This window comes from Salvelinus sp. IW2-2015, linkage group LG32 (assembly GCF_002910315.2).
Source record: "Salvelinus sp. IW2-2015 linkage group LG32, ASM291031v2, whole genome shotgun sequence".
Taxonomy (NCBI): domain Eukaryota; kingdom Metazoa; phylum Chordata; class Actinopteri; order Salmoniformes; family Salmonidae; genus Salvelinus; species Salvelinus sp. IW2-2015.
The window spans coordinates 27606285-27618624 of NC_036871.1; the positions used below are offsets into that span (position 1 = coordinate 27606285).

General features: G+C 39.7%; 1 protein-coding gene across 2 annotated transcripts; it reads left to right on the forward strand.

Moving 5' to 3' along the window:
* The first annotated feature begins 215 nt into the window (after positions 1 to 215).
* LOC111956818 (microtubule-associated protein RP/EB family member 2) lies at positions 216 to 11879 on the forward strand. 2 transcript variants are annotated; one of them, XM_023977467.3, is made up of 7 exons: positions 216 to 453; positions 7232 to 7359; positions 7916 to 8061; positions 8271 to 8490; positions 10015 to 10178; positions 10658 to 10816; positions 11110 to 11879. In XM_023977467.3, the coding sequence occupies exons 2-7, from the start codon at positions 7239 to 7241 to the stop codon at positions 11194 to 11196; spliced, it is 897 nt and encodes a 298-aa protein (XP_023833235.1). In that variant the 5' UTR covers positions 216 to 453; positions 7232 to 7238; the 3' UTR covers positions 11197 to 11879. The 2 variants fall into 2 exon arrangements, with proteins under 2 accessions (XP_023833235.1, XP_023833234.1); XM_023977466.3 differs by lacking the exon at positions 216 to 453 and adding an exon at positions 5167 to 5418.
* The last annotated feature ends 461 nt before the right edge of the window (positions 11880 to 12340 follow it).

The window sequence follows — 12340 nt, forward strand, 5'->3', positions numbered from 1 at the left end:
AAACCCTTCATTTGAAGTACAAAAGTACTAGTTGGATAATTTAAAATAAAAAATGTAATATATAAAAAATAAGAATTAAGAAATTCAATGACATACTGCATTTTCTCTGTATACATTGCATATTGTCTTATTGTGTAATACTAAAAGGAATGCAGGAATACATTATCATGTTACTTAAAAAGGAGAGTGCAGAGGCAACTTCAATGCCCACGTACATTAGCTGTCAGTTGTGTCAGTTGTACTCAATGAGCAACGCATCAAGTTATGACTGGTCGAAATCACACCAGATGTTACAATCAAGCCAATCGACTTCAGCAACGCTAGTTCCTTGTCGAATGAAACATGTGTACGTTGTCGGCGTCATCAGCTCCTACAATGAGTGGAAAGAGGGTGGGGTGACTCAGGAAAATAGCAGCTTTTGAACACCGAATAACCTGAAATCTGAGTTCACTGGTGAGTCAAAAAATCTACGGTTGCAATGTGTAATTTTTTGTCAAACTTATTGAACATGTTTTAGGGCATGTATGGCGGGCTGTACACCTCAGTATATTGTTGAATTGTACTCGATGTAATGTGGTTAATACTGTATATGTTGGCTACCGGTTTCTGTCAAAGTGGGCTTGTAATTATTGCTAGCTTGCTAGTCCAGCAGTGTACGTTACCGTGGTTAGTGCTAGCTACCGGTATACATTGATTAGCCAGCTAGCTAGCTAGCATGCTAGCTATGTTTGGTTTGACTGCTAGCCACCTACTAGTTTGGAAGTTTCACTCACTACTCCACTTTCACTTTGGTTTGTGTGTGTCTTTTTAGCATGTGACATTTTGCACATTTGAACCACTTCCCGCGAGAAAGGGGACTGCAAATTGTAACCAAAACTCTCTACAACAACGTGGATATCAAAAAACAAGATAATGCTTGTAAAAAAGATATTCAGCTATGAAGTCCTTTGACAAGTCTCAGCCACCAGAGAGAAACTTCTTCATTTGTGCACTGTACTGACTGCTGCTCGGGTTTAACACAACAACAGCATGACACCACAATGGTACAGTGCAAATCAATACAGTAATTCAGTACCAGCCAGCTAGGTGTCCAAGACAGCTGATGCCCCTAAGCAGCTGCAAAAGAGATCTGAAATGGCATATTCAACTTGGCATTTTTTCCTTATGTTATGATTTCTGCAGTCATCATTATCCATATTTGCCCGGTGTAGATTTGAGATGGAGAACAACTATGTGTTTAATCATCAGAACGTTTTCATGTTGTGTCTTTGGCAATGTTTTCATTCCTGCTTTTCTTGAGGGCATATGTGCACTGACTGAATATTTATTCAGTCAGTGCACAGAGGAGTACACTGTGTTCTAGTTGTACCAAGAATAAACAGTGTGTGCACTGTCAGAGGATTACTACTCAGGCTGGCTTATATTTCATTCATATACAGTACCAGTCAAAAGTTTGGAGACACTTGTTCATTCAAGGGTTTTTCTTTATTTGTACTATTTTCTACAGTTTAAAATAATAGTGAAGACATCAACACTATGAAATAACACACATGGAATCATGTAGTAACCAATAAAGTGTAAAACAAATCAAAATATATTTTAGATTCTTCAAAGTAGCCACCCTTTGCCTTGATGACAGCTTTGCACACGCTTGGCATTCTCCCAACCAGCTTCATATGGAATGCTTTTCCATCAGTCTTGAAGGAGTTCCCACATATACTGAGAACTTGTTGGCTGCTTTTCCTTCACTCTGCAGTCCAACTCATCCCAAACATCTCAATTGGGTTGAGGTCAGGTGACTGTGGAGGCCAGGTCATCTGATGCAGCACTCCATCACTCTCCTTGGTCGAATAGCCCTTACACAGCCTGGAGGTGTTATGGTAGCCATGCAGGTTGTGTCCCTTGAATTCTAAGTAAATCACATGGTGTCACCAGCAAAGCAACCCCACACCATCACATCTCCTCCTCCAGGCTTCACGGTGGGAATTACACATGTGGAGATCATCCGTTCACCTACTCTGCGTCTCACAAACACATGGTAGATGGAACCAAAAATCTCAAATTTGGATTCATCAGACCAAAGGACATATTTCCACTGGTCTGATGTCCATTGCTTGTGTTTCTTGGCACAAGCAAGTCTCTTCTTCTTATTGGTGTCCTTTAGTAGTGGTTTATTTGCAGCAATTTGACCATGAAGGCCTGATTCACGCAGTCTCCTCTGAACAGTTGATGTTGAGATGTGTGTTACTTGAACTCTGTGTGAAGCATTTATTTGGGCTGCAATTTCTGAAGCTGGTAACTTTTTAATGAACTTATCTGCAGCAGAGGTAACTCTGGGTCTTCCTTTCCTGTGGCAGTCTCATCATAGCACTTGATGGTTTTTGCGACTGCACTAGAATAAACTTGAAAAGTTCTTGAAATGTTCCTCGTTGACTGACCTTCATGTCTTAAAGAAATGATTGACTGTTTGTCTTTGCTTATTTGAGCTGTTCTTGCCATAATATGGACTTGGTCTTTTTACCAAATAGGGCTATATTCTGTATACCACCCCTACCTTGTCACAACCGATTGGCCGATTGGCTCAAATGCATTAAGAAGGAATGAAATTCCACAAATTTAACTTTTAACAAGGCACACCTGTTAATTGAAATGCATTCCAGGTGACTACCTCGTGAAGCTGGTTGAGAGAATGCCAAGAGTGTGCAAAGCTGTCATCAAGGCAAAGGGTGGCTACTTTGAAGAATCTCAAATAATAACACTTTTTTGGGTTACTACATGATTCCAAATGTGTTATTTAATTGTTTTGATGTCTTCACTTTTATTCTACAATGTAGAAAATAGTAAAAATAAAGAAACCTTTGAATGAGTGTGTGTCCAAACTTTTGACTGGTACTGTATACAAATAAAAAGGTATATTGTTTCCTGAGGTATATAAATTCTGCATGACTGTAACAGTGTGTTTCTGTCATGGAGACTCAAGGCATGCAGGCTTTTGTTCTAGCCCAGCACTAACACCTGAGGGTTTGGCAGGGCGGCAGTTAGAGGATGGCTGGTAATCTGAGGGTTGCAATCATAGTTTATGTCTGACACTGGGAGAATCTTGCGGGATTCACAGTAATCAGTCAACTGCATCACTATCTCTGGTGCAACCTACAACCATTGTGCCCTAGAGCAAGGTATATCTTAAACCAGGCTGGAAAGGCGTCGGTTTCCACTTCAAGTCGATTTAATGGGCCACCAGCCTAAAAAAACAGAGGAAAATATGCGTTCTGTCTTAATAAAACACTATTTCCACCACCATGTTAGTGGTTAATGCTGCTTCCGGATGTTGTGTACCGCATTCAGCTAATCAGGTTCTAGCAGTCTGTTTACCCCTGCTGAACAGTGTACGCAACATCAGGAAGTGGCATTAGCCACTAGCATGGTGGTGGAAAAAGGGGTTTTATTAAGAGTGTATGTATATTTTCCCAGTTTTGTTTTTAGACCGGCGCACCATTAAATCAAATCAAGGAGGAAACCAAGTAARCGACGCATTTGCAACCTGAATGGAGGATGTTTTATGAACGAACCGGTCGCCGGGGGACACGAGTGTATCACCATCTCGGCAGATTACAGTAGGACACCAACTTGACAAATGAGGGGTACAGCCTGCCATGTGGTGTGTTAGTGGGCCAGTGCAGCCCTCTATCTATATAAAAATATGGTTGTGGTAGGTACTGTCTCAGCAAAATGACAAGTTTCAGTTGAGCTAATTGATAAACTGGCTTATATACAGGTATTCTGTTTCAACTAATCTATTTATTACCAGTAGTTGAATCAGAGTTAGTGCTGGGTTGGAACGGAAGCCAGCACACGCTCAGTAGCTCTCCAGGACCAAGGTTGGTGAGTGGTGACCTTATAGTATGGCTAACAACAAAGGCTTTTGTTCTGCTACTTGTGTTTGCAGTACAGCACTTTAGAAGGCAATCCTTTTAAGCCATAGTGCGGAGCGATTAGTCCTTTTTTGAGGTCGGTTTTGGTTCGATTATCAAACTAAAAAAATCAGGTTTTTGGTTTCAATTTTGCTTTTTTTACATGAAATGCACTATGCATTATGTGGTTGAATGCTGTAACAACACAGAATAAAACAATTAATACAAGTCCCATGATGGTAGTGACTGCCAATTTCTGCTTATCACTTATTAACCATCATTTATTCACATTACTTTTATAAAATATTTCAGTTCTGCATATTGCATTTGTTTTTGTCAATGACTTTATTTTATTGCAAGTCATCTCATCTCTAGAGCTACTGCCTATGCTGTCTGACAACACTATTTTAGTAGTTCTTCAAAGTAAATAAAGCATACTTTTATGACTGCTGGATACCAACTATCAAATACTTGGATAATGTATTTTCAGGGAGAGATACCTCGTGAAGCAACTGCTCACTATCCKTCTCCATCGCTTTTTTCTCTCTTCTCAGTGTCTGTCCCATTTAATGTAGCAGGCATAAAATAAACACACTGGACAAGTAGGTGTGCAGTAGATGATGGTCATTGTAGTTAATTACCACATTTTCTGAGCTAAACTATGTAGACTGTTGGCCTGTTATCTAAAGCATTGAGCTCACGAAAAAAAGAACAAAATGGAATTTAAGTAATTGAACCAACATCAATCAATTAGTTGTTTAAAAAAATAATAAAAATAAATTGGTTAATGCTCAGCACTAGCCATCACTGGAAGAGGGTTGGTTTTCAGTGCAACATTAATGAAACTGCTTACCAGTATGCAAAATAAAAAATTAACTAGAGTTCCAGTTCAGAATTGGTCCCATATGTCCCGGTCACAGATCCACTATTATTCTTCTGCATTTCAACAATATAATAACCATTAATATTGTTATGTAAATTAAATCCAACAAGCAATAGAATTCTCACTAGCCCAAACAATGAGAAGATAGAAAACAAAGAAGCACAATAGATGCATAATTTTATAATAAAGACCTGGCATTTAAATGTCTACAAGTAGGCCAACTCCGAGGCACGAAATAAACAAACATTTTGCGTTTGAGAGAAAGGGTGAGAAAGGGTCCCAATGTCCCTTCATTTCTATTAGTGYAATTCGCCGTCCGCCTTCCAAGAAGCGCACCGCAACCCCATCAGTCACGTGATTGGTTAGGGTGCAGTGACGTCACCAGAGACAGATTTGTGAAGAATAAGCAGACTAGAGAACGAGCCCGAGGTGCGTCACTTTATATTGCATCGTCCTTTCATAGAGAGAGAGCAGATAATCTGTTCAATATTTTAGAGACCCAATGCCTGGTCCCACCCAAGCACTGTCCCCAAATGGAGAGAATAACAACGACATCATCCCAACGGACGGATCCAACTGCATTCCTTACAGAAAAAATACAGTGCGAGGAGAGCGCGCCTACAGGTAAATCAGTGCAAATGCCGCAGTTGGCGTGGTTTCATAGCAAGGCTTTGAGCACAAGGTTGCTGCAAAACCCAGAACATTTGTTTCACGAGCATTGAATGTTTTCCATGCCACGGTCTAGCGCTATTTCGATTCCGTTACAATGAATCGGCTCGTGCAATAGTGCATGTATTGCCTTCTCGTTGACTTGTCATTATCAAATCCAACATGTACGTGCTGTTTCTTCACCATGGGTAAATCGTTTTGAGGAGGCCTCTGCAAGTTAACAATTCTGCCAGAGCGAAATATGTGACATTTACTGTGATAAAACGGCACAAATTATGTGGCGAGTTGGAAATAAGACCGTTGTCAAAGAGACTACCCCGTTAGCTTGCTTCATTATCACATACACAGTCACTGTCTTGACTATAACGTTAATGATTGCAAGTAGCTGCTATACTATTTTTGTTGGTCCTACCCTACCTAATCGTGTGTTCTGGGAAAAGGTGCACCTTTACTGTGTTAGTTATTCCTTGTATTATATGACATGGTTTTAAAACCAGTCTGTTCAAATGATAAACTCTAATGTCTAGGTCAAGTATAGCCAATGAGCTAACTGGCTAACAAAGCTAGCAGTACATCGGCTTTGTTGACACGAGAACGGCTGTCCTTTTTATCCGTGCGRAATCAATGAAAGAGGATAGTTCGAAACCGAAACTCCAGTCCAAATTTGGTCATTGGAATAAATTACGCGCTTGATGTGATTGTAGCCTAACGTTAGCTGTTACGGTAATGGAAATGCATTGTCCGTCTGCCGCTAAGTGGCCAGCCCTCCTTGTTATCTGTGACAGTGGGATGTAAGATTATTAGCTAAGTGTTTGGTATGGTGGAGCGATAGAACACTAGACATTAGTAGGCCCGTTTTATTATTTCTGATACCAATCTGAGAATATGAAATGGTGCAATAACAACTCGGGTCTTACATTTTGACATTATGGGCTCCAGCCTCATCATTTAGAATGAAATAATTCCAAATACCTAAAAGCGGTGAAAAGCCTATTTTGTTGCACTTTACAATGTTCTTGCATAATGTAGGCTACACTCGTCAAAGACCATGTTTGAAGTTACTGTGATCACTATGGTGATCAACAGTTTCACACGTTATACTATTCATGCTTTTTTTTGCACTGAGAGCTTACACTACTTTCATTTCACTTTGCTCCATTGATGTTTCTTAACACTCACAATAGCCAGCTTCATTATGAAGATACGTTTTTTTTTATCCTCATGCAATGTCTCATCACATGTAGATTTTGTAGTACAACTATACTCAAACTTCGCTCAAATTCAATACTCTCCTGAATGCTTTTTTCATATTTGTTTGAGCCCTCTCCTGTTATGATTGTATTTGCATGTTTAGTGTTGATAGTGTGTATCCATTGCTGTTAAATTGGACATTCTTTATATTTGCGTTACTAAGATGTTATCATATTACTAGACCTAACATGGGATATGTGTGGCTTAATTTCGTACAGTATCTAGTAGCTGTGGTTATATGCCTAGGTTTACTTGCTTTCTGTCAAATCAGTGAGTTTCCCTTTGATGGTTTGTATTGTCGTCTGCCTTGCTTACTCTTTGCTACTGCATCTCTCTGTTTAATGGCAGTAGTTGAAAATTATATGCAGGTTTTTATCTGTTGGTCAACAATTGTGTGTAAAGAATGTTGGCTAACCATTATGTAAAAGAGACACAAATTTTTCCTTATTTTGAGATGGTAATGTTTTGTAGAAAATGAATTATAACTGACTGAGAGATGCCTTCCTGTCTTTTGCAGTTGGGGGATGGCGGTCAACGTATATTCTACCTCAATAACCCAGGAGACTATGAGCAGGCATGATATCACTGCCTGGGTTAACGATCTTCTCGGTCTGAACTACACTAAAGTGGAGCAGCTCTCCTCAGGTAAGAATAATTACCCTGTTAACTCTGCTGCAAACTGTGCTTCCTCCCAGAACCAAGGACCTCAGGATATAGGCCTAGCATAAGAAGGGAGATCCAGGATGATACTATAGGTATTGGATGAGAAACAGATGGCCATACTTTTCCTCTCTTATATGCCCAACTTCTGCTGATAACCCTCTAATAGGCATAGTAATATGTATAATCAAAGACACCTGGTGTAACCCCAACCTTAACCTAACCTTGCTCTGACAGAGAAGACGGACTGTGCTATTAATAAAATTAGTTTGCGCACTTGCTGTGCCTACCATGCCATGGCTACCCCAAGTAATCCAATCTCTCCTGAACCACACACTATCCTGTCGCAAGGTGTGCTAATGGTACTAATTCCATGGTCTCTAGTCTGTCTTTCAATTGAAAGGATGTGTCGTGCACAGGTTTGCTAATGGCAGTACCGTGAAACACTTCCATCAAGCATATGCCTGAAAAATAGAATTAGTTTGCACTTGTATCAGAAGAGAAACAAGCAGTAATTTGTCACATCTTCATTCCCTTCTAGGAGCGGCCTACTGCCAGTTCATGGATTTGCTATTCCCTGGCTGCGTCCATCTTAAGAAGGTTAAGTTCCAGGCTAAATTCGAGCATGAGTACATTCATAACTTCAAGCTGCTGCAGGCCTCTTTCAAGAGAATGAATGTGGACAAGGTGAGAGGATGAGGTCAAGTAGTGTCCTGACGGGACCTACCGTAGCTGCTAATGACAGTTAGTTGCATTGGCAAGGCTATATTAGATAGAACACACACAACGTTCATTTTTTTTCTTCTAATTTGTCATGTCACATGAAGTCCAGATTATTAAACAATTACCCCAATTATTTTATCTTGATCATTTATTTCCACTTCTCCTCTTTAAAGATTATTCCTGTGGAGAAGCTTGTGAAAGCCAGATTTCAGGACAACCTTGACTTCATCCAGTGGTTTAAGAGGTTCTTTGATGCCAACTATGACGGTAAAGATTATGACCCACTTCAGGCCAGACAGGGTCAGGATGCCATCCCCCCACCTGACCCCGGTGAGCAGATCTTCAACCTGCCAAAAAAGTCCCAACACCACGCAGCCAGCTCCCCCACTGCAGGTAAGACCAGCTACCTGAGGGGTCTAATAGAAAGCAGGATCAATGTGTTAGCCAGATAACTTGCCTAAATYTTAGCATGATCTAACTGACTCAACAACCAAAAACACATAAGTTTAGCTTTCTTAATGAACCAGAACATTTGTTTAATTCTGGTTGTTTATCAAAGTTAGCCTGCTAACTCATTGATCCTGTTTTGTAGGACACCCCTCTGGACAGCAGACATTGTTTATGTAGATTAAGAAACTGACTGAGGGTGTTTTCACTTATAGTCCTCTTTAACCTATATCAGTCCTCTTTACTCTGGGGTAAAATAAAAAGCTAAATAATTATGTTCTCTTTGTATTCACACTGCCCTTGCCTTTGAATAAGGACTCAACTCTTTTGCCAGTTCACTTGACCTGGTCTGAGTCCTCTTCGCATTCACATTGCTATGTTTATAAAGGAACCAAGAACTTTTTTCAAAATTCACTCAATGCACTCTGGGTTTTTACAAAGCCATTCTATCAGATCATGTTATTGGACATCTAGATATACTTTTTGGAATCTAATAGATTGCATTTAGTTAAAAGATGAGATTTATAATTTGAAGATAATATTAACATGTAAAAATGATTGGTAACAGAATAAATGGTAGAAGAATACAGCAGATTAAATAATGCTGTGATTGAACATTTTACACCCAATATAGGCCACTGGCCCTTTACGAATGACTAGTTAAATAAAGGTTAAATAAATAAAAAGAGCTAGCGTTGATTTTATGGTTAATGCTATCGAGGCTCTTTGGGACGTTCCTATCCTAAACTTAACCCTTACCTTTCCTTAACCCTTAACTATTTTAAATGTCAACTTCCATGGGGTAACGTCAGAGTTGGGACGTCCCAACGATCCCGGATAGTACGTCTCTTGATTTTGTATCCTATGTTGTGATTATCGCCAAATATGTTGTCTTCTCACATTATTCAAACCCCACAAACAAAATAAACAGCGTATGAAGCTTTCTTAGCCTATAGATCACATAGTGCAAACAAATAATCTGAACGTCGTGTCAGTACAAAACTCCACACATAATTTGGAATTTCTGTGCGTTCTTGACAATCGCTAATCAATATCCAAAAACGGCACACGTTTTCTTCCACTAACCTTATCATCTTTTCTCTTTTGTAGCACCAATGTGAGGGATTATGGCAGGGGAAACGGTGTTGCATTAATGTAGTGCAGTAATAATGACAAGCGAACCTGGGAAGCTTTGTGTTCGCATTGCCCTAAAAACGGGAACCGGACCACGGAATTCAAGCGAACTGAACTCAGACCACCTCTTGTTGGTCTCAGTTTGGTTCGCTTCTTTTGAGGGTCTGACTTCCTTTTTTAAATTGTACCTTTATTCAACTAGGCAAGTCAGTGTTCACACTGAACAAAAAATTAACAAACCGCGTTGAGTTCACACAAATTGGCTGAAAGGGACCAAGTGTGAACACCCTGGCATGACCAGATTATTTACATTTTCTAACCTATCTTTGTGTTCAGGAGCCACCAGGGCAAGTGCAACAACCCCGAAACAAAACCCCTGCAGCCCCCATCCATCCTCCAGACCCTCTTCAGCGAAAAGAATCCCAGTTGCAACTCCAACGACAACTCCGGCCAAAGGAGAGCGGGAACTGGAAGCACAGGTCACAGGGCTCAACGACCAGGTATAAAGTCACTACTACAGCATAATTACAACTTAATATATGTAATTTACTACAACAGTGTCATTACAATTTAATATATCTAAGTTCGACTCACTGTTTAGATTCGTAAGAAGGATGTGTATGTATTGTTTTTGGCAAAACCAAAATGACAAGTAATTACAAACTGCATTGAATGATCATTCCATAGGATTAGATTACTGTTAAACACTAAACATGAAAACGATTCAAGTAATAAGCAGTTGGGGATCAGAGGAACAGTGGTGTATTACAGCTAGATTTTTAAGATGATGCGCTGTCCAACTTTGTGACCATTTTGTATTTTATTGACAATGGAAAAATCATTAATACTGCTCATCATTATACAAAACAGTTTCCACACAAAGAAAATTGTGGTGTGTGAAGTAAAACAAATAGATGATGATAAGAATATCAACTTGTCTGTGCAATACTAATACTACTTTGCCTCATTTTGTGTACAGGTGAACACATTAAAACTTGCACTTGAGGGTGTGGAGAAGGAGAGGGACTTTTACTTTGGAAAGTTGCGGGATGTGGAAGTGTTGGCACAGGAACAAGGTCAGGAGAGCGCCCAGTTTGTGGAGCGGCTAATGGAGATTCTGTACTCTGCAGACGAACAGGTCAGTCGGCTGTATTTGATTGGCTCTTCATTGATTGATCATTCATAGGAATTTCCCAGAGGCGATTGGGTGTGGGTTGCTGTTATGCAACATTTGTTTTAGGTTCCAGAAGGTTGGTACTGGATTGGATAGCAAATGTTTTGCTAATCGTTCAAGGACCTCATTTTCTTTGTAATCACAGGCCTTTGTTTGATTGATCAATTGATTTAGGTTGCTGGTGCTGTTAATTACTTGAAAATATCTATGGTGGCTCTGGCCCTGACATTTTGCTATGACTGCTTGTGTCCCTTCAGGAAGGTGCAGGAGAGGTGGAGGGAGAAGATGTGGATCTAGGGGTCCATGAAGAGGATGTTCCTGATGATCAGCAGGATGAGTACTGACTGCCATCACTCCCTGTCCTTGCTCCTGGCCACAGCCCTGGCCCCACCACAACACCATGCCCTTTTGTTTTGTGAGAATTTTGTTACAGGTTTAATTTTTTATTTGTTTCTCATTTGTATTTTTTCCCCTCGTGGTTTGTTTATTTTTTTGTTCTCCTGAAGACTGAGCACATGAAACAACCTCATGCAAAGAAACACGACCCTAGTTTTTTAAAATATATATTCCTCTGCTGTTCTACATTCTGTGTGTTATTGTGACTGTTGTGAAATGCTGTGGGCAGGTTGCAAGCTCAGAACATCACAGAAGTTTCCAAGGACAGTGACAAAGGGTGAAAAAAATAAGTCATCCAAAATTCTAGATGTGACAAAATGTTGTAGTATGGAGTGGACAGATAGTGTTTTTATCTGTCAGCAAGTGTTATGTATGTTGCCAGCTTCGGTCGGTCCCGTGATCCTTCCATTATGTACGTTGTTTCAAAGTTATTGTTTATTTTATTTTTTATTACATATCAACCATATTAATCATGAGAATGCAATAAGAAAATGCCCTGAAGGGCTCGTAGTATCTCCTATTTAACCTTCCTCCATATGTTGCACTGACATTTGACTCTGGAATGGATAATACTGTATGTCCATAGACTCACAATTCACACAATTACAAATTAATTACAAAAACAATTAAAGCTTAGAAGACTCGATATTGCCTCTCTACATGAAGTGAGCCACTACGGTCCATGAGAATCATAAATGAAAAGCAGTAGTGAGTTAGTCACATACTAGTCATAATTTGTCTATCTTCATGAATTCTAAGAATTCTGATAAATTGATCGGTGTACTCAAAAATGCCTAATTTGCACCAGATTTGGGGCTTCAGTGACAGAAACAAGGTTGTTTCAGTATGGCTTCATCATAAGGGAAGGGAGCTCATTTTAGTGTAGCCTAGTATGACCACAATGAACATTATTTTCAACTTTAGTTTTAACAGCAACTAACCACCTTCGTATTCAGTGGAAGTCAGGTATATTTCAGATGTTTTCATAAGACTTTTGAACCACATGTCTTAGGGAAAGTTGTGAGTCAGTTCACTGAGTAATTTGACATACTATATTCCAAGTACGTACATTGTATACTTTTTTTTATGTTG